The sequence below is a fragment of the Lottia gigantea genome (assembly GCF_000327385.1).
Source record: "Lottia gigantea unplaced genomic scaffold LOTGIsca_31, whole genome shotgun sequence".
NCBI lineage: Eukaryota > Metazoa > Mollusca > Gastropoda > Lottiidae > Lottia > Lottia gigantea.
In genome coordinates this window covers 2,603,220-2,626,935 of record NW_008709027.1, presented here as the reverse complement: position 1 = coordinate 2,626,935, position 23,716 = coordinate 2,603,220, and the positions used below count along the sequence as shown (strand labels likewise).

The 23,716-nt window shown below is 30.2% G+C and overlaps 2 protein-coding genes across 2 annotated transcripts; both read right to left on the bottom strand.

Moving 5' to 3' along the window:
* Positions 1 to 4,866: 4,866 nt before the first annotated feature.
* LOTGIDRAFT_119509 (hypothetical protein) lies at positions 4,867 to 6,510 on the bottom strand (the record flags this gene model as incomplete). Its single annotated transcript, XM_009057837.1, has 1 exon — positions 4,867 to 6,510. A coding segment is annotated over one exon (1,644 nt), but the record flags the coding sequence as incomplete, so codon positions are not given.
* A 1,410-nt stretch (positions 6,511 to 7,920) lies between these two features.
* On the bottom strand, positions 7,921 to 9,090 carry LOTGIDRAFT_119564 (hypothetical protein; the record flags this gene model as incomplete). Its single annotated transcript, XM_009057836.1, has 3 exons — positions 7,921 to 8,310; positions 8,537 to 8,739; positions 9,003 to 9,090. Coding segments are annotated over 3 exons (681 nt in total), but the record flags the coding sequence as incomplete, so codon positions are not given.
* Positions 9,091 to 23,716: the final 14,626 nt, after the last annotated feature.

Here is a 23,716-nt window from a genome sequence, read left to right as displayed (position 1 = left end):
AAATTAGAGTGATCTGAAAAGAAACTTCCCCAATGTAGATAAATATTTTTGTTAAAGTGGAAATGGCAACTTGAATATTTGTGTTGTTCTATTATCAATGTATATAAATTTGATAATGTTTCCATTTTACACAATTCCTAAATGTTTTAATGTGAGCATTGTTTACGCACTTATTATGTAAGCACTTGTTGTTTATTGCTTTTACATTAGAGGTATTATGTTAGGAGTGTTCATGTTCTGAAAAATTGTGGAAAGAAATGTCAGACCTTGGAAAATAATGGGTAAGCTATGGCACTTAAACCCTGGCCTATGCCTTTGTAATTTCAATTATATATTGTCTTTACAACCACTTTCACCCAAACTACTACTGGAAGTGAAATTGGTGTTTCCCTTTCAATATGCTAAAGATATGAAAGTTTGACCTCTAATGTACATCAAGATTATTGTTGATTTTATAAACTTAGGACCAAACTTTACATAATCAACATAGCTAGATGAAATATTTGTAATTATTTTTTTTTAACTATTATGTATGAGTTTTTATAGAGATAGTAGAAATGGTTAGTTTTGAATTTGTCGTATTTGAATACAGATTAACTATATAAACCTAATAGAAATTGTGCCATAGGATTAGAAACAATATACCAGGACACAAGACAAGCTGTGTCTAATATTTCAATTAAATATTGGCATTTTCTTCAAGATTTTAATAAAAACGGATTAGCTGAAAGATAAAACAATGTCTTATAAATGATTAAATTAACTGGATTTTGGATTGACAAAAATATTCTCAAATTAATGTTCTGTAAACAAATCAAACATGTGAATTTGCCAATATTTAATAAAACTCAGCCCTATGCAATATTACTTAATTCATTATCGCTAAATGGATCTCAGTCTTTGTTATTTCTATTTATAAATCCAAAAAACCATAATGCTCAACAACCATATATTAACTATGTATGTTTGCAAACATTTCCAGATTTGTATTATTTGGCATATTTTAAGCTTTTCTTATTATCTTCTATATATTCTCTTAATAAAGTTGATAAAACATAATATGTGTATTGTTTATGTAATATTTATAGCCTGAATGGCACAGCCAAGTGGTTAACAAATGCTATAAATTACTTATAACATAATTGACAGATGGGAGAGTGGCCCTCGTGGTATGTAATAACCATTGCAGTTCTTTAAATGCTGTTTTTTGGTATATAAGCTGATGGTGTTTGTTACATCATAATTGTAAATGTAAAATATTTACATTACATAAACAACAAAGTCTCTATTTTCATGATAACAATTTATTTTGTTTGTCGTGCTATAACTTCAATTTAAATCATTTATACAACAGCCAAGCACCAATACAACAAAAAGATCAAAGGAAATTGACGATATGTTATAATTCCTTAATATACAATAATGTCAAACTCCTACTGGTGATGTCCAATTGCCAAATCAAATAGCCTTAACATACTTTGATAATTTGCAAGGTATTATTTAATGTAAATGTGTGCAATAATGCATATATTTCAGAAATTTTGAACACTTATCTTCTGCATTTATTCTCCCAGAGGAAGGCTACTTAAAATAACAAGCAATGTGTTAATGTCTTCAATTTGGCAGTGTCAATATACTTTAGTATACACAATATTGAAAAGAAAAAAAACATTTATGTCATTTATTTCTGACAAACTTTTTTGAAGTTTTATTATCACAAAGTGTTATAGAATTATCAATATTCTATAACTGGTCAGTTTCTCTACAAACATTGTAGTTCATATCAAACAATAAATATACATATAGAAATACATGATGGCCTAAACGAAATCAACCACTCTATAAATTACATAAAATAACAAAAAAAATACCTCATCTAACAACAGGTGTGTCGGGTAATAATAAATATATAAATATTAAAACAAGTGAATTATAACCACCAAAAACTTCCCTGAATTTCCCAAGACACAGAATCTCAAATATTTAATACTAATAATTTCTTTTGAATATGAGTAATCGAGATTGGGGTGGTTGAGTTTTTAACACTAGATATTGAGAATTAGCAGAGATAAATAGTTGATGTATTTTATGTTCAGTTGATAAAGAATATAGTTCTAAACCAGTATCAGTTGACCATAGCTTAATAACTCCATTTAAACATACTGATACTACCCATTTACTATCTGCTGATATTCCAATATGACTTACCTATATAAATAAACAAATAAAGAGAATGATTATTAATGACTTAATGATAAAAGAAAAGTAGAAGACTTACTACATATTACTCAATATCACCTGATTACTCATTACCTGATACCCTATTCCTAAAAAAATAAATATTTATAAGTAATAGCTTATTATATAAGTATCTGATAAAACTTTACAGTAAAGTTCTACTTATGAAAAGTAAACCAAAAATATGCATTGGATCAAGTCCCAATTTTAAGGACAAATCTGCAATATATTTCATTTATATCTTGACGACAGGTTTATTTTATATAATAAATGATGTCTCAACAAGGAAGAAAACATGACAGAACAAAGCTTTCTGACAGAAAATACTGTAAACTAAGAAAACTATAAAAGGATAATACTTACTTCTGCTGAATGTTTGGTGGTAGGACATCTCATATCAATAGGTAAACCTGTTTCTGAACTATAATTTATAACATAACCATCTTGAGATCCAACAACAATCCATTTCTTTTTAGGAGATTGTTGGAAACATGTATTATGACCTCGACATCCTTGTCCGACCCAATCTGGACGATAAATCATTACCCGCTTACTTCCCTTTGACATTTGTTGATCACATTTTCCTGTAGGTATATCCCAGAATATAGCATGACGTCTTGCAGCAAACATGATTAAATTACCCTTAAACGGTATTGCTGTTTCACATAATGACGGTACTTTAGTCATCTGACGGAAACATTGTAAGACAGTACAAGATTGTGAGGTGATGTCTACAGCAGCTAGTCTGTAAGGATGACGTTGTGAAGAAAATGTATTTCCACCTTTCCTCCAACTATATTCAATGGCTGCTCTATCTGCATCAGTAGATAGTGCTTTCAGAACCAGAAACCTATTAGAAATACTGATGAATATTTCAATACTAATAAAATCAAATAGTTTTTGTAGAGTCATAGATTTGAGCAGCGTCATTTTCACCAAATCCAGAATATGGATGCTAGTTTTTTCTGATTTACTCAGTAAGTAGGCAGTTTTTCTGTCTTCGCTTAAGCTCATGGCTATGACATCCTGAGGTACCTGTTTTTGAAAAGCATCTTCCCCTGTCATCACGTGAAATATCTCCAAAGATTTTTCATTTGTATTTAATCCTAGTACAACATCACTATTATCCAACAGCATTTTATCAAAACTACTAGATTTATTGTAATCAGTCACAAACTTGGCATCACTGAGATTCCATAATTTGATATGGCCGTCTTCATGACTGGTGATCAGAATCTCTCCACAATTAGCTACAGCAATAGATACCACATCTATTTCATTTAGTAAATCATTTTCATCATCACTATTAGAGTCCACCTCTTCCTCTTTTTTCAAATTTTCATAATTCAAAAGTTTCATTTCATTTTCCACATCAAGGACAAGAATATTTTCTTCTAGTATTTTGATATTTTGTATTGGAACACCATATTTACTGACTTCATAGATAGTATTACCAGTGATTGTGTTATATAGAGTTATCTGTCCTGTCTCATCTGCCATTACAAACAAATCACCATCAGACGACAAGTCACATGACAATATATTACAATCATGGCAGATTTTGTGCTGAATTTTACCTGTTGATACATCAAGAAAAACAATCTGACGTCCATGACAAACAGCAGCTTGAGGTTTTAACAATGAGGTCAGTAAACAGGTGATATCATTATCTTCAGATGATGGTAGGTCAACATGAAACAGCAATTCAAAATTATCCACTTTATAGATATTAATATTGGACTCCCAACAAACAATAAGGTAATCAGAATGAACTCCACTCAAAACTTGGCAATTGCTCATTTCTAAATCACTTGTTTCATTTTCTACCCCACCATTTTTATTTCTAGATTTCAAAGAGCCATGGGTTCCTGATTTATCTTGACACACAAGTAGAGTTTTGAGGTCTGGTTCTTCAGTACAGGTGATGTTGGTGATGATGTCATCAGGTTTAAAGGTTGTTACAGTTGATAAATCTTTCAGTTTCAAAATAGTCACCTGGTTATTGGGAGTGAGGTAGCCAAGATGAGTTGAATCAGAATTAAAAAATAATTTATTCACTTTCTGGGATTTCAATGATTTGGATCTATGTTTTAGATTTGCTGTGTTGTAAACAGTTAAGTCATCTCCTGTCAACACAGCAAGTTTATTTTCTGAAGGTGAGAATGTAGCCATTATTGAGTCTTTGACGGAGAGCTCAAGATTTGACATGGTGTTTTGGAGAGAGTTGTACAGAATCACTATAGATTCAGCACCATCAAGTTTCTTCAATAAAGCTAAAGATATAGCTGTAGCTAACAATTCTAGTTTACCAGGTTGATCAAGAAATTGAGATTTGTTTAGAGTCTTTCGTTTTGATAAACATGGGAAAGTTGGCATCAATACAGGAGCATCATGGTTTCGAAACAATTTCTTACAATTATCTAATAACAATCTTAAAGCAATATTTGTATCTGTTGGATTAATAAACGCCAACAGATTACCAGCTAGGACGGGTTTTGATTTCACATTGGTTTTATTTTCATCAAAAAATGTCTGAATCTTCTTTATTTCTTTATCAGGATGATGATGCATGAAAGTATCACATTCTTCAATAAATCGAGCTATAGAATAACAGTTAATAAAGGCAAAAATATAGTTTAAATTACAGAAAACAGATTGTTTAGCTGTATCTACTGAAATAATATGAACACCATGGTTTATGTGATGTAGCATACACTCTAGTTTTCTAGGATTCACACTAGATAGGACTTGTGGAACTACCTGTCTATCAGCTGATTTTAATAATAAATTTCTTTTACTCAAATGAATATCTTTATACACACCATTCTCTGCTGAGAATAACTCAAACAACGTTTTATGAAGTGTATATTTATCATCACCAGTAACATATCTTTTAGTAGCTGCTTCAATAAATTGTCTATGATACCAAAACACAGTTGTCTTTCCTTGAGATAAACGTTCAACAAGGTATTCTTGTATCTCAAAACGTATTCTAGCCCATAGAACAGGTGGTATACGTATCAGATTAGGTACAGGGGGATTATGGTAGCGATATACTTCATCTAAAACATAATTATCACAAGATAATGCATCTTCTAGTTCTATTTCTGATAATCCATTAAAACCAACAGTAATAAATCCAAGAGCACTCTTTATTAACTGACGACCAAATTTCTTTTCTAATTCATCAAAGAGAAAATTTATAGCTTGTTGAATGTTGCTTGTTGTTTTTATATGTCGCTCTAATGTATATGATGCCCATGTTGAAGCCTCATCCAATAATAATTTAAGATACAATGGTGTTGGTGATTGGTGAAATTGTGATAATAATAAAACCATTTGCTTTGTGGTGATTTGTCTTTTCTTTTTACTCAAATATTTTTCAATTATTTCTTTCCCTGTTTCTGGAGGCAGGATGGGGACCTGCAGAAAATTATCAGGCTCTGTCAAAATCTTTTGGAGATTTTTCAGGATACCATGCTCTTTTGGTAATGTTGATATAATGATCTTTATATTTGGAGGTAGAAATAGTGGTAACCATAACATTGAGAATACATCATGATCATCTGTCAATTGGTCAATAGAATCTAATAAAATAACAACAGGTTTACGTAGTTTGGTGGACATACTGCGTAAAAATCTTGGAATGTATCCTACTAATGTTGACATTTTCTTATAAGCTACTGGTTCCATGATGGTGTCTGCATTATCAGCAATTTGACCACAAACACTGCGTAATACATTATAGATATTAATAGTGTCAGGTGAGGTACCAAGAAATCTAATTATACCAATATAATCAGAATTAATCCATTTCTTTAAATTCTTCATAATCATGGCCATAAGTGAAGTTTTTCCTGCCCCAGATTCTGCTGATATGACCAATGGTTTACGGTTTGAATCATCCAATATGTAGTCTTTAGCTTTATTTAAAATTTCTTTCTGTCCACAGAAAGTTTCACATTTAGTTAAACAGAATTTTAAATGGTGAAGAATTTCATCAAAATGTGAATAATATTCAGATTGTCGTATTTTGTTCTCTTTCTCATGTTTTGCTTTAGCTATCAGACTTATTACATCTGAGGTAAAAGTATCACAGAATTGTGTTAAATATTTCTGATGTTCTTTATTATTATCAGGATCAATTCCATCAGAATTCCATATAACATTAAATATTTTGATACTTTGTGAACCAACAACTTTCTCTACTTTTTTATGAACTAATGAATTCAACAGCTCTTCAGTTTCTTCATTAACTTGTACCTGTATCATATATAGAGAATAGTAAAAAAAAACTGGAAGTTGACTCTGTTATATAAAACTTCATAAAATGATCCTAAATTGATACCAAGAGCTGAGCTGAGGCAGATTACAACAAATTATTATAAACTTTCTACAATAAAGATTTAAAGGATTAATACATCTGATTGAATTGAATGTGAAATTTAAATTCTCAAACTTGGCCAATATGAGTAGCATAATTTGACAAAATCCCAATGATTACTTGTAGTTATATGAATAATTACTTAATTCTACATATTCAGCGTATCATAGAGGGATTCTGTTGTACAGTTATGACACCAGGTAAGTCAACTGATGAATATATATTTTTATTGGCCAAGTTTGAGAAATAAATTTCTATGTTCACTCTGTGATGAAGAATTCCTTAAAGGTACAAAGTTTTAAGAGAGAGTTCACAATAGAGTATTGAAGGAGTTATCTCACCTTGCCATCTGAATTGATACATTCAATATATTTCTGAGTGATGTTATTCTCTAAATCATCTTTTAATCCAATTAATTTACGTTGATAAAATAATGTCTGTTGTTGACTGTTTTTATTTTCTAAAATACCATTTTCTATCTCGCTCTCTGTTACTGCAATTAAACACCATAATCAAGTTTAAACTAATTATACAATAAGTTTAAATCATTTATTTAATAATCATGAAATCATAACATGTTTTACTTTACTGCACATTATAATTGGAATTTAAGGTTGTAACATTGCAGTTAAGCAATGTTACGAAATCACAGGCACAGGTATGTAGGCATAACCTCTAGTGATAGAGAAATGTTTGTGAAGTTAGTTTAAAAAATAATATAGAATATTTGAAATGCAGATCCATAATCTTCTGAATCTGAAATATAGACGAATACTGGTTCCAACAGGAACCATGGAAATCATAATAAACATTTTTCACTGGTGAAACTGATTATAATTGGGTTAGTGAAATTGGATAACACCATGCTGACGAATTCACTGAAAGTCTTATCGGGTTGTCATGGGATTTTGCATGCTAAACATCTAAGTAAGCAAGCCAGCATTGAACAAGCTGAGCAATCAAAAAGAAGATAGCTTGCCAGGCAAGGTAATATACACCCACTGGCAGCTTTGATTTTAAATAAAAATATTTGGCAGTACAGTAACAATTATGAGTAACAGTAAGAAATATTCAACCTTCAGACATACACTTCTTTTGAACTTTTTGAGGCGATACCGAATAATATTACCACGTTTCATCAAAATCTGTCAAGAATTGGGCCTTCTAGAGTGTTTACAGGCTAAACCTTGAACACATTTTTTAAGAACAAGGGCAATAACTCATACTAAATATTTTTCGATTTTTCTGATTTTCGATAGGGTTCATCCTCAAATGATTACCATTAGTCACCTACAAACTTAAATAACACGCATTACAACTAACTCATTACCTGATTTGAAAAATGTATGTTTCTCTGCAGCTGAGAATTTTTTCTTTTTAAACAAAGAATCAGCAGCTAGTTGTGTCATTGTCTTTAATTTCTGTAGAGTTTCCTTCCAAATTTCTGCATCCTTTTTAGCCTCAGCTTCATTTCCATAAGAAAGATCTCCAAAATGAGGTAAAAATGTTGTAACATGTTGCAGAACATAATTTGGTGGCAAGTTATTTTCATCTAGTTGAAACCATTTGGAGAATAGCTCACCATCTTGAAAGTCAAGTTTTGTTATTTCTGAATTCATCACTTCAAATTGTTGAAGCGTTAGTTCTGTAGGTAGAGGTTGACCACCATATCTATGACTTACAAAGGCCTGAAATATCAATAAAAGTTTACTTCAAAAGTTTTAGTTGAAGATTTTAGAGTTTACAAGAGAATTAATGACATTTAAGAGTAAGACACTGCTTCTGGAAAAAAGAACACCTGTAACTATGATATAATCTTTCAGCACCATCAATATCCCTGCAAAACTTTTCAAGATACAACTCCAAAAATAATCTGCGATAGATGAAAGAAAAGATATGAAAATAGGGACTTACAATAAAGTTAGGTCCAAGCGAAACTCTCTGACAATTTTCTATTTCTTGTAAACATATTTTGGTAGCTGTATGATAATTTTGAGCTTGATCAGCTACACCCCATCTTAGATCTACAACTTGGAAATCTAAACCTATATCATTACAATATTCTCGTAATCTTGGAAACACTTTACTAGACAATATATTTCTTTCAGCATGGGTATCTATGGAAACAGATAAAATAAAAAATAATTAGAATATGGTTTAAGTGAAAATGGAACTAAGTTTAATCTGTGAGAATCAGCACAAAATTCTCCTTTCTTGTAGGCCTATTTGAGAAAAAGTGTTTGGCATCGAGCGGATGTAGTCTATAGCTTTTTTAAATAGTTTACAATGAAACAATGAAAGTTACTCACTAAATATTTTTAAAGAAAACTAAGAAATGTGAGTCGAACTATATCAAGTCACATAATAACAAAAGCTATACCTGAAAATGTTGAACTAAGAAATATTCTGACAATAGAGCGTGGTAAGGGAGGTAACCCAGTTAAATCACCAGCTATCATCTGTTCAAACTTCTTCTCTACATCCTTATCATACTTTGGTTTCTCTGAATAAAACAGATAAAATTATAATTTATTAGAATAAAAGATATTTTATATGTGTATATGTGTATATGGAAAATAAATACTGTAGTTATCAAGTAAAGATATGTACACACTATAACACACGAGCAATCCATTTTATATTAATGTAGAATAAATAGTTAGTAACACTATATAATATAATAATAAATTAAATTTTAATTCATAAAAATATTTGATAAGGAAAATAAATCAATCTAATAAATATGTAGGTTATATGTAAATATGGTCATGGAGCATGGTAAATTCTACTAGTATAATGCTCATGATTCTGATTTTACCTGGTTTATTTGATGTAACAGTTGAAAGTCTTGATACAGTAGAACTTGTATTGTTTCTAAAAAACATTAAAAAGATCAAATCATAGATAGGCTTCACGACAAGATAAACCATAAATCTCTTTCCCTTAATTCATAAAAATACTACTTAATTGTCTCATCAGTCTTGGGGTGTAATTCATTTTCCAAGTGAGAAACTGTAACAAACACTTGTTTGCCTGTTATTGTGTTATATTGGTAGAAACTTAGGATGTTTAAAAATTACCCCACTTTTTGGTAAAAAATAACATCATTATAATATCATGACTACTTTCTACTTAGATATCAGGTAATAGTACTATCTCAGTAAATATAAAAGACACAAATTACCTCGAGTTTCCATGAGTAACTTTATTAATTACCAAGATCTTATCTTGTGAGGTAGTATTCTGTAAATAAGATAAGAACAAAACATTCAAAAATCATCTATAGTATTTAAAATGAAATAAACTATCTGATTAATTTCTCTAAGAAAAACATCAACATGCATTCAAGTTATCACTGTTTTAAAATAATTGATTTTTTGTTTGAGTTTTTCTCATATGACCCTGATTTTAGGACGTGTTAACTGAGACTTGACAAGTAATTAAAAGGGTTAAGAGTGATATTTCACAGTAAATTAAGCATCAGATGATATTTCTATTTCTTACCTTTTGACTGCCAAAAGATGAAATTCTCCTTGTGATTGTTTTAGGACCTGAAAGAGTTTTATAACTTTTTAAACTTTTTACCTCTTAAGAGGACCAAAAAAAAATTTTAAACTTGGTCAAAGTGAGTTTTTGTTCATCAGTGGACTTACCTGGTACAAGGTAAGTAAAATTCTGACGTCAGTGCTTTCAAGATTTGTTGTGGTGTTTGCCTCAACTACTGTCACTTAACACATTATAATATTAAAATATTGAAACAACATTTAAGCTAACCTGCTTTGCCTTTAGGCGGCATAGTTCTTAATTATATTAATACACTGTTAAACTTGATATCAACACATTTTAGTTTATTTACCAAATCTACAAATAGATTTACAATGTTATAGAGGTTTAAACAAATCTAACAGATCAATCAAATTCAAAATTATATATATATACAAAAAAAATATTTACCCTATGGCTATGAAAAATCAAAATCAAATCCCTAAAAAACTAATGAATGTTTTTAAGCTCAAAGTTACTTTTCTCAGCACCACAGAATAACCAGATAGTCCAATTAAAGTTCCATCAATGAATGCAACCTAATCAACATAATTTGTTTTATCTAAATGAGAGGGGATCAATATATGCATAGATGATGATCCATACAGGGTTTTTTTTAAACTTAGAATGACACCTGAAAAGTCCAGTCAAAGAGTGTCATTAAGTGTTCAAAAATGGTGAGAGTCTCCTGTTACACTAATAATGACTCTCTTTTCAGTGTGCCTCAAAGGGTCCAAAACAATGGGTCCTTTTTTGGGCCGAGCTAAAACTCACTGACTGCGCACAGGATAATTGCACACATGAAAATATTTAGCCTAGGCTACACTTAACGGCACAAACTTTATCGTCAAAAGGGCTAGGGCCATGTCAGAATTTCAAAACAAAATAATCTCACCAGTTGAGGATCAAAGTAAAAATATTTCCTTTACACCTGACATTACCTGTCACAATTCCTAGCGCACTGATTGGTCAGCAGAGCGGAAGTACAAAGCTATTATTTACCTTAGAAACATTAAACTGTATTGGGTTTTCACTTTCTAATATCTATACTCCCAAATACAATAAACATTCACTAAAAACGTTAATATAATTGCTTCTTGCATCAAAATGTACTTCTCTAAATATTTCTAAAAAAATAAGAAATTTATTTGTGTACATGTTATTATCTATATAATTTTCAGTTGACACGAGTCTATATATATTGAAAAATTGAATTAAATGGGACATAACTCGTGACGGTATAAGTCTCTTTCAAATGTCTATTTCCCAGTAATATATCAGAGCTACACACAATCTAAGACGACCATGTTCTAACCCCATTACAGCTATAAATATCTTACATCAAAGGAGCCGACACATCAAACAAACCATAGCATAGCTTACAATTTCTATTTGAACTTGAATATAGATATTTTATTTATAAGGATATATGTTTACGGTAATTTCTTCACATGCGGTAAGAATGTCTTACTTTGCAGCACGAAAAAAATGGATACATAAAAAATAGAAAATTGATACAACGATGCAATCACGTTGTAACGTAAATGAAATCTAGTAAGTGATTGTAAATATTTTGTTGACTGTAGATTACGTATTTAAAAGAAATTAAAAGGGATCAGATAAGATATATCCTAATCATTACTTATATAAAAGAAACTAGCCTACACAAAATATATTATGTTCTATTTTAACAAATCTTACACAAAGGTTGAAATAATTTCTATCAAATATTATTGCGAAACTTTAATATTCAAAGTCAGTTGGTCTTCATATTTCTATGAAAATTTCGCCAAAAGATTAAAGATGAGTGAAATCTGGTGATCACGATTTAGGTTTTGACTGGTGGTGAAGATTTAAGATTCCAAAATAAGAGAATTTAAATTAAAAATAGCTGTTTTCATATTTCTTGGTGGGTGATTTCCGTGAAATAATACAGTCATATATTATATTGAAAATCTCAACAATCAGTGTACTGAATAGACGAAGTCTCTATTTATTCATCCTTTCTTCTAACATTCCTAAAGAGATTCTTGTAATTAATCTTAATTCCTTCATCAAACACAAACCAACATTTCGTTCCCATGCATGAGGCTCCTTGTATTTTTTTCTATCTGACATTGAAATAATGTGTATGTTTTGTTGGCCAGATATTCTAAAGAGTCAATATAAGAAGGTGCGAGCTGTGTAAACATCACCTTTATCATCTTTACCGGCAACTCTTTGATCTTCTTTGAAGTTTTGGTGAACTGTCAACGACAACAAAGCTCAATGCATAATGAAATACTGGTAGAGAATAAAACATGGGTATAAACAAGAGGAAATGGGTGAAAAGAGTGTTGTGATTAAGCCTATCTAACTCTACCATTCACAAACATTGGTTTTTATCTCAAATATGGTTGAAGATAATTTATACTTCTAAAATATCACTATTTTCATCTTATTTTACTATTTTTAACATGCATTTCTGACATAAAATCTCTGTTCTCTTTCAGATATAAAAATTCGGAAGATGGACTGATACAGACATATCCTTACTGTTTGATATCTGACTGATACTTGAGTATAAACTCGTATTATTATAAGTATATAACTGTTGAACTATATCAAAAAATATAATATGATAATTATAACGAATTAAATTATATTTTACATAGCGAAATGTGAATAGAAATAACAAATGTTTTCATTTTTTTCAATAAAGATCAAGGGATTTCAATGAGAGCGAAATTATATTTTATGACGTAAAAGAGTCTTTGATCTTTAAAATTAGTTATAATACAATCAAATTGCCTGCAATGGCTTTACTTCCAACTGTTTTTGCAGATTTCATACATCAGGTAACGCCGCCCTTTGTATTTAGTAAAATATTAGATTCAACATGAAATTAAAATAAGCATTATGTTAATTTTACATTTAAAGGATATGGTATCATTTAGTATGGTAAAAATACATTGATTTCTATAGAAAATGGTAAGCATAAAAACTCTTGTCTTTTTTTTTTGGATGGAGGTGGTATAGTGTATTTTTTTTCTCCACTTTTTGTTTCATGTTTTCTTGGACAAGAATACAGGTAGTTAGTTAATTAGGTTATAGATGCTAGTAGAAAGTACCAATTACTGATAGTTAATTAAAAACATCAACCATCTTTCTTCCAGTCATTTCGCCTAGCCGCATCCTACAACATGTAATTCTATTTTATTTTCTTAATGAAACAGAGTATCAAGCTTCATCAAACAGCCAGCTAGAATTAAGAAATAATAGTTGAGACATTGGCTTTTTACATTAACTTTCGCCTAGCGAAGAGAATTTTAGTCATTTAGACTCATTTGTATTGCTAATGACCCGCGTTAAATCTTAATACCGTTAAATTCATTTTGATATACCGTGTAAAATATTGCTAGTTAGAAAGAAAATAACCACCTTATCTTCTCCAACATCCTTTTACTTAATTGATATTTTTAATTAACAATTCTTTAATTATAAAGACAAGATGAATGTAGGTTGTAATAGTCAGGTAGAGAGTCTACATCAGGTATATTGTTCACATGTATTTAGATTATATTATTGATAATCCATTTTCAATTCTCAATTTAATATATCACAGATATTATAATTGTCTATTAAAACAATATGTTTTAATATAAACCAACCTTTATGTACTTAATGATAAGACAATAATAATAATAATAATTTACCTGGAATTGAATAGAAATCATAAAATATGTCGGACTATTTGGAGAAATATTGTTATTTGGCCTAACTCTATAGTAAAATTGAGTAATAAAAAAGACACAACCATACCTATATTTTGATATTAGACATTAAGACTAAGCTTAGAGTAAAGATTATTTGGGGTAAGAATCCTAGAAATATCACATCTGTGGCGTCACTTACACCCCTTTCAAGTAGCCTTACATTTAAAATTCAAGAATTAAAGCGAAGTAATTGTTTAAAAAATGGGAAACAAATTTCAGACAAACCTCATTCAACTTGAAATATCAAATAACATATTTTTGAAATTTACTCTTATCACATTGTACAAGTGTAAAATAAAAGAAGACAATTTAAATAAAGTAATTGTCTTGATATCAGACGACGAATTCTTTAAGTCACGTAAATTCCATATTCTTCTATTCTCTAGCCTACCTATCTTCAAATTATTTGTCTCGAAAAATCAGATAGATGATTCCATTTACTTCTAAACTTTGATACATTAGTCTATTGCAATCAGTACGTTAATATTTTATAAAGACAAGGCAATCACACAACAGACAACTTTCATAACGTTTCATTAAATACGATAGAGGTACATTGTCTCACCTATCAACTTATATATCTCAGCCTTCTCTAAGCAATGAATTTCATTTTACATCTTCCAAAAACTAAGTTATTACACCTTATACGTTGTTTCAACAAAGTGTTACTATACGTTTGACAATTATCACATAGAGCTTCATGATTAAATATCTAACATTTCTTTGATAAATTAGTTATGGACCTTCTTTATAAAGGGTTATGGTCGTTCTTATAAAGAGTTAACGTTCTTCTTTATAAAGGATTATGGCCCTTCTTAGGAAGAGTTGTCGCTCTTCGCTCTTCTTTAAAAAGAAACTTGAAACCTTTGATACTTGTTTGAAACTTTTTTATTTCACTATAAAGGCCTCACATGAGGCATAACAGTACGATAAATTGAACACAATCAATATAACAAATATAAATATAACATACATAAATATAACATATATAAATGTTATATATATACATATGAAGTTGGTGTTAGAAGCTGGAAGTGGGACAATGTAAATACGGTTACTTAAATACAGATATGACAATTTTTCAAATTTAGCATATTTATTTATCTTGACTATTAACTCAGACTAATAATGTTCCTGTGGTTATAGATATGATCAGGTATATATTTGTGTCTTTCCATACCAAAAAAGTTACAATTAAATATAATGAAACTCATCACCTAGTTCTTCTTTAGGTAACTGGAATTTGAACATTGCAAATATGATTACTTAAATACAAACAAGCCAACAAGTGTATATTTATCTTGACTATTCATTAAATAAGACACACTCATAATGTTCCTGATAATATAGATTTGATCAGGTATAAATTTATGTCTTTTTATACTGAAAAAGGTACAATTAAATATAAAGAGTTAGCGCTTTCTGTATAAAGAGTTATCGACCTTCTGTATAGAGAATTCTCGTTCTTCTTTATAAAGCTTTATTATTCTTCTTTACAAGAGTTATCGTCCTTCTGTATAAAGAGTTATCGCCCTTCTTTATAAAGAGTTGTCATCATGGACTTCATTTTATCAATTGATCTGTATTCCGTGTTGCTATTTTGTTTTCATTAACTAAAACAAAATGCTTGCTTTTATACAGAGTTGTTCCCTTTGTTTCCTTAACATCTCATGTTATGTATCCAAAAAAAACTATTATAACTGTATACAAGGTCATTGTTCCTGACCTTCCTACAAGTACATGTATCTAGAAATATTGAATATTTACACATAGTTATTGTTTTTGACTAGTGACGTCCGTCGGAAATTATTTAGATGTTAAATATATCTTAGATCTATATAATAACTTAGTTGGCCTATCAGTCTTTCAATTTCAGTATTAATTGCATATGGTTTAAAGCAAAGCGTTTTGTGGGCGTTGATTCATAATCTATTCGACTTACACTTTCCTCTCAGTTCGAATTTCTACATCAGTACTGTCAACGACAGTCTCCAATAAAAATAGTCCGATTTTCTGATAAACTGATATGGATATCTGAAATTGAGCTTTATTATTTCTCTGAAATATATTTTCCTCGTCAAAAACTACATCTTTCCTATTCTACCACCATTTATGTCTGTTCTAGTAAACAATTATTTCTGTAGGTTAGAATGAAATTTGTCAAAGTTCAAGTTAACAGTTGAATAGACCAACCTGTTAAAAGAATCAGATAATGTTAATATAAATGGTATGGAATTTTGGAAAATGACATGAGATTGGGAAAGTTTAATTGGTAAACAAACCACATATAATGATGATAAAGAAAGAAATAGGCTACCTAATTGGTTGAGTAAATTTGAAGTAGTGTTAATTTTTAGTAATATGTATTTCTTATTCGTTTCAGCTAATCGTTTTGGCACATTTAGTCATAACTAGATGCCAAATTCTCTGCAATTTTCTTTGTTCATTGTCCAGTGCAAAAAAACACAATTTTTCTTTAGAAAACAGAAATCAATTTTATCCACTTCCTGTTTCTTATCTACAGATCCGAGGTCAAAATCTTCTGAAGATCATAAATGAAGATTAGGAAATTTAAAGTTTCTTGGAGGGGTAGATTGTTTGATTTGTCTTACATATCAGATACATACAATGAAAATGCGTCCATTGCCGTGGAACTGTGGATTCAATTAAAATAAACACAAGAATGTACCTGATGTGTTTCCAGGAATTCTCTAGGGTTAATTATCGTATTTCAGATTCCGAATTCCAAACTATGTCAAAGTCTGAGGTATGGTACGACTAATAACAAGAAAATCTGATATAACTGATACATGAACTATTTGTTGTGGCTGGCAGCGGAATTAACAACGTGTTTGTGCATTTATTTCTAGACTTTTCCCAGTTTCAGCTAGATCATACCATGTTCAAATTCTATAGGTTTATTGGTGTTTGACTAGGGCCACTTCCTGTCAGCTACGACAGTGTATCAATCGTTTGTTTTGGGGAGTTGAGAATGATGTAAATAATTGTGATTGTTACGAAAGAAAAAAGGCCCTAAAGAAAAGGGTTCCTACTTAATGACACAAGTACATGTTACGGTAAGTGAAATGTGTGAAAATATGAATTCTGAACTATTAATCTGATTCAAAGATATATCAAGTAAAATGTGTATTCCAAAAATCTGATTGAAACTGGTATATCGAGATGTTAACTTGTTAGATATTATTCATATTTTATCAACTTTAAGAGTTGATTGAGATAAACCCATCTATTAAAATAGAGGTCAGTCACTGAAACTCAAATCGTCCTTGTTAACATTGGCATAATTCAATATTTACAACGAGGTTCCATAAGAATCTTTTATTCTCGAAATCCATCATGAAAATTACAACATTATTGAACAATTTATGGATCATAAAAAAGACACAATAACAACACACAATATATAGGAAATATCACAACATATCACGTCACCAGGTCACATTATAAATAAAGTCACATAATCAAATCATATCTTATCATATTGAATTCGTCAAAGGTTTATAAAAGGCAGTAGGTCTATATAATTGTAATATTGCTCAATATTTATGTTAATGCTGGTCAGAGGGTATCCAAAAAATAACATATAATAAATACAAACGAAACCATAATAATACACTTCTATATAATCAAAATTTCTATCTAAAGCTATCTAATGAAATATGAACGACTATAATACAGCTATTGAACAGCAACGAATTTCTAAAGAGTTGCATAATTGATCAAAAGAAAGAAGACTATACGCTACTACAATCAACCTCACAACCGTATCGCACTTTGTTGTAGGCCTATGATATAAAGAACTCATAATTTGTTATCACAATCTATCACAAGTACCAGCATCATTTACAACAAATTATTATATAATAGAATGCATGAAAAGAACAGAATATCCAAAGTAGTGACGATAGACACGAACGTGACAATATATGACATAAAGTTATATAAGTGTTAAAAATAGCATATGCGTACAAAACCGATTCTTAAAATTTGTGATAAAGAATTGAAATTTGTAAATATCATAATTTAGCATAATATTAAGAATATCACTATCCATTATAAAGGCCTACATATAGATGCGAATATCCCGATTTATCACAAACGATAATAAATATTATGCCATTGTATTATCACAATAATTCACAAAATGCAACATAGTAAAACACAACATTATGAAAATTAAGACGCATCATAAAATGTATTCATTGAATATCACAAATAATCACAATTTATGTGATAAGCTACTACATGCAGCAGTACACTTGTGAATATTTGTGATTGAAAAAGGCTCAATGGTATATAAATAAATAAACCAAGTAATAAGGATCCGAACAGCAAAAACGAAACAAACATTTTGACGAAATAATGGTAACAGCTAATGAACTTTCCTCATGAGTAAGTATATCAAACATAAGTGCTTAAGTATATCAGGTGTCTAGAAGAGTAAGCACACCCTGTCTGGCGCCACACCCGTCGTTAAATATGTTAAATTAGACAACGAAACTGGAGGATTTTTAGCCTATATATAATTCCCTTATTCCTTTGATACGATACTGTATTTTATTTTTTGTTGAAAAGAATCACCTTTTCTGTTGCACTTTCAAGCTAAAGTTAGAGTGCATTTTTCAAAATCTAGAAACGCATAATTTCTATTTTCAAAATAAGAGCACAAATTATTCTCATCTTGAATCAGAATCCTGCCCTCTATTTTGTGTTTAATCTATTTGAGCCCCGACAAACGCTATGTCTGCAATTATAGTATAGAAGAACAAAACATCAAAGGAATTTAGGTGTTATATAAAGGCTATTTAACCATATTTCACCTGATATAAAAGGTATGATTTTAATTGAATGTGGCAGTATGATATAAAAATTTGACGAGTTCTGACTATTCTTATAGTAAGTATTAGTATGAAGTTAGACAGATTTATTAATCAGGTTTATTATATAAATATAATATCTCTTATATGCTACAATATTTTTAATTCTCTCGACAACCATTTACACCCTTTTAGTCTGCCTTTTAGACATATTTAATTCATATACTTATCTTTCTATTAAAATATATTATTCATCTCGCTACTAAAAACCTTTCAAAACGCATTATTATCATTATTTTATTTTATGTCGAAATTAGGCGAGAAAATGGTCCATTGTAAACATATGATATTAGTCTGATCCAAACATCTATTAAAGTGTCATTTTTGGAAAAAATAATGAAAACTTATGGTATTTTAAAATAAAAGTTATAACTAAATTCTACTGGTACAATAGTAGAAATGGAAGACTATTTCACAATAGTTAACTTTTCATTAATTAATTTCACGCTATATCTAAGGTAATGAAAATAATTAAGAAATTGGTCTAATCCGCTGAAGAAATCCTAAAGAAAGTGAGAAAATGATAGGAAGAACATTATAAAACTAATAATAAAATACTAAGAGTGGGAAATTAACAATTATTCAAATTATCGCCTTTTAGTTATTCTCTCGTCTTTTAATCTAATTGGGGTGCATTAGATGTCATTTTATTAGAATTTTATCTTTTTGAATTGGTCAATATTCGACAATATTCGAGATGAAATTAGCACGAATCTTAATTAGTCGACCAGCCCTTCGTGACACGTGAATAGTATTCTAGGTTTGATTTCAAAAGGTCACGACCCGACTGCCGCACAAACCAGGAATTTTCTGTTAGATCCTCGATTTCTTATTTTGATAAAAACCAAGTCTGTCTTTTCACCGAATCAAATTGTTTTATATTCTTTAACTGGTCCGATCAACGTTTATGTCAATTCTTTCCAATATGACTTTCTTCTGCCTCTATCTAATCCTATTTTTAATAGGAAAACTGATAATTGTCTGGTCCAATGCGTCATGCAACATAATCGAACTCAAACCCATATCGTCTATGAAAAGAGGAAATTTAATATTTTACTGATTTCATCTTGCCACCACAGTTTCATTTCTTCCTATCTATAGTCGGCAAGATCTAACAAAACATTCTCTTTGATCTTCACCGCCATGATTGACAAGTGAAATGAACCCCGGGGCCTCTCTGCTACCACACGCGCTGTAGGAACATGGCCTCAGTAAGGGCAGATGTGAGAAAAATGTGAACCATATTAACTTAACTTGTAGTTCACTCAAATTCAAACTAAAGAAAATTTAAAAGAAGATTTACAAGATTAAATAGGCAATATTTTATCTGCAATCCAATATGGCGTCAAGTTAATGTTTAGTTACAATTTCAAATAGAATACTCTCTTTCTCGGGCAATTCTATACACTATATGTTCTCTTTAAAAATTAAAATGAAAAGGAAATGCCTTTATTCAGCATTAATATCCCATTGAAGTTCTGCATGCATGGTCAAATGATTGATCGGTTCAAGCATAGAGAAATTTTCTGTCACATAATAGGTACAACGAGTATTTATTGTGGACTTATTGCAGGTAGAATCCAGTATATCCAATAAAGTTTTAAATCAATACTTATAACTTTTGTCTCTTTTATAGGCTAGTGATCCTAATAAATGCTGCTCATATTCTTAAAAATCTACAAACCTTCGATGAGGTGGTGTCTGTGTTTTGTGGATTATAGCGACCACTTCAATAAACTTAGTGTGTATACCTGACATGACAACGTCTACTTGAGACTTGGGTCGATACCTTAAAATAACCTCAAGTCAGCCACAGGCAAAACTTGAGCCTAGAAAAACAATTGATTACTTCAACTAAAGCATATTTCGTGTTGTTTCTNTGTAAAAATGGTATTAAAAGAATTTCTTCTTTATTTCGATCAGTCCGTATCACCTAAGCCAACTCTCGACACAGCTTGGCGAGGAAAGATAAATTTTCTCTCTTTGAAAGAGATCAAATGCATGACCACTTATGAAAATACACGGACAATAGTGGATCTAGATTCAATGGGTTCAAAGATGGGCAACTGTAAGTTCTCGCAAGATGTGACATCACAAAATATCCATACTTTAAAAATGATGATTTGAAGTGCCCAAGGCTGTTTTATTGAAAATTGAATTTATACTTTTCTCTTCCTGACTCGTCCAGGTCCAGAGCTATATCAATTTGAGCCTCATTCCATCGTCGCTTCAACACGTACGAGACTATTGCGTATCTCAACCCTGTTTCACATCTACATCTCCCTTTTATTGGTTGTATAACCATCAAATAAGTCAGTAAAAGTTTAAATTTAAAAAAAAAAACCTTTAATATTCGTAATCAACGATGCTTGCGACTTGGTCGCAGTAACTACCATATATGCAATTCGATTTTAGATTTCAGGAATATATTTTAAGATACAGGCTTAACTGAGTGCACTCAAACGCCAATCAGTAGGCTGATCAATGGTGGCTCACTGCCATCGTGACACAATCTGCTTGTCATTTCAGTTTACACTGGACAATTTCGTTGGTAATCGATCAAAACAATAACAATCTCTTTTTTCTTGAAATCGTTCATGATACTATAGTTAACTATTACTATAAACTCTAAGTGTAGGAAAAAATTGAAATAAAAAGAACACAGTTGACTTGTAAGACACATCTGTTCTTTAAAAAGATTGTTGCAGGTTGTAATGCATTAAATAAAATTTGTTTGAAGTACTTCCAGTCACTTTGTAATAAAGTTCCGGTACCTTACAAGTCGTTTGTTTTAAAATCTAAATAAAAACAAATCAGTTGCAAGTTTGTGTAGTTCAAAAGATTGTAGAGAGCGAGGCGAGGCTGAAAGAGGGAACCTACACATGGAATTAATATTTGTGTCGTTAATATAAAGACGTTTGTCCACCGGACACTTGTATAGCACATGGTATAGGTTTTGTAATGATGTAACTGTCAACTAGTAGCAGCATTTGGTTAGTTTTAGTATAATTTGAGGTGTTTGTTTCAACATGTAATTTAAGGCATATTATCTGATGTTTACCATGTGTTATATATAAGGTAATACACGTGGTATTCATTACACATTTCTAATTAACGACTATTATTCTAGTAAATATCTAGAATATGATTCTGTAAGATATCCTTTATTTAATCCATTCCTTATTATCTCTATTTATATAATTTAAAAACATCTGAAACAACGTTCCGTTTGTGCACCGAAAATTTTTTGTGAATAAGCAAGCCTGAAATTATTGTGATTGAGACATGGCGTTGGTGATGAATACTATTCATATAGTTTTCTTTTGAAGTAATTTTATGTTTATTTCATCTTTGCTAAACAATTAATGATTTTACAAAAACATTCAGAACAGCCCCTTTAGTGGCAAACTTCAAAATATCTACCCTTTGCCTTTTTTGAAATATACTCCCTTTGATTGTATGAAATAGGTCTATGACTGTATGTTCTGAGAAAAAGTTCTACCTTAAACGTAAATTTCTTTTGAACAAGTTTACTCATTTTTGAATTCAAATTAACACATTCATTTTTATAAAAGTTCATGATCAGTGAATCTTTGTTTTTTGACCTGCGAATCAAATGGAATCAATTTGACATGGAAAATGAAATATGATAGTGTCTATGTAGTATATTTTAACAATAGTATATTTCCTTCTAAAACATTGCAAATTTTGTTGTTATTCTCAATATCAAGACGTTTTTCTCGCCTTTTCTGAAAGAACTTGTTGTTTTAATTCAGAACACAGTCATCAAAATTGTCAGAATGCGCCAGTCGTGGTTTAAGCCACAACAAAACTTCTATTTTAACTAAATAAACAAAGATGTTAGAAAGATTCTGTCAACTCAAGAAAAGGGGTTAGAAAACGGAGTCAACGGGCACTAAAACCACTGACTGAGTTAATGTGGAATATTTTGCTACCTTTCTAAATTACCATAGTATCGGAAACAAAAGAGCATACATTTGGTTTTATTTTCTGTAAATTCATAACAGATGAAGACAAGGGGAATACGGTACACAAGCCATGAAAGAATAACAGGTGAAATGACCTTCCATTCTGAGTACGACACCAATTCCATTATAAAACTTATACTAATGATTAAGACTTATTCTTAACAGATTACCACTGTAGGCTACTTTAGATTTGTGATTTTACAAACAATTTATAGCATCGAGAGAATTCCATGAACACCACTGTATATACAGTAAATTATCACAATCTGAATGCACATCAATTTCTAATCGGCTATGTCATCAGATTAATAAATCCATCGAAAAATCCAAGAAAAATCAAACTCAGAATTCTATATTAACCAAGACGTAATTCTTATTGACAAATATACTGTCAGTATACGCCAGCCTATACGTAATTCTTATTGTCAAAATACGTCAACTTATACGTAATAATATTGTTATAGACATATATATCAAACTAAACGTAACTCTTATCGACAAATATGTTGTTATTCTACGTCAACATGAATTTAATTCTTAATGACCAATATACTGTTATAGTACGCCAACTTTTAAATAATTCTTGTTGGCAGATGTGCTTTCATTGTAAGGGAATACTATTGTTGTATGTTATTCTTATCGACAATTATACGTCATTACGTTATTTTACAAAATTCTTAATGACATATATACTGTCAATCCACACGCAATTCTTACTATATTAAATTTATATTTTATTAATATTTAATTAATATATACTATACTATACTTAAAGACAAATATATTTATTGTTTGTCAACCTAAATATATTGTTATTCTACGTCAATCTATACGTAATTCTTATTGACAAATACATGTATACTGTTATTGTACAACAACATTTAGGTAATTCTTATTGAAAAATGTATT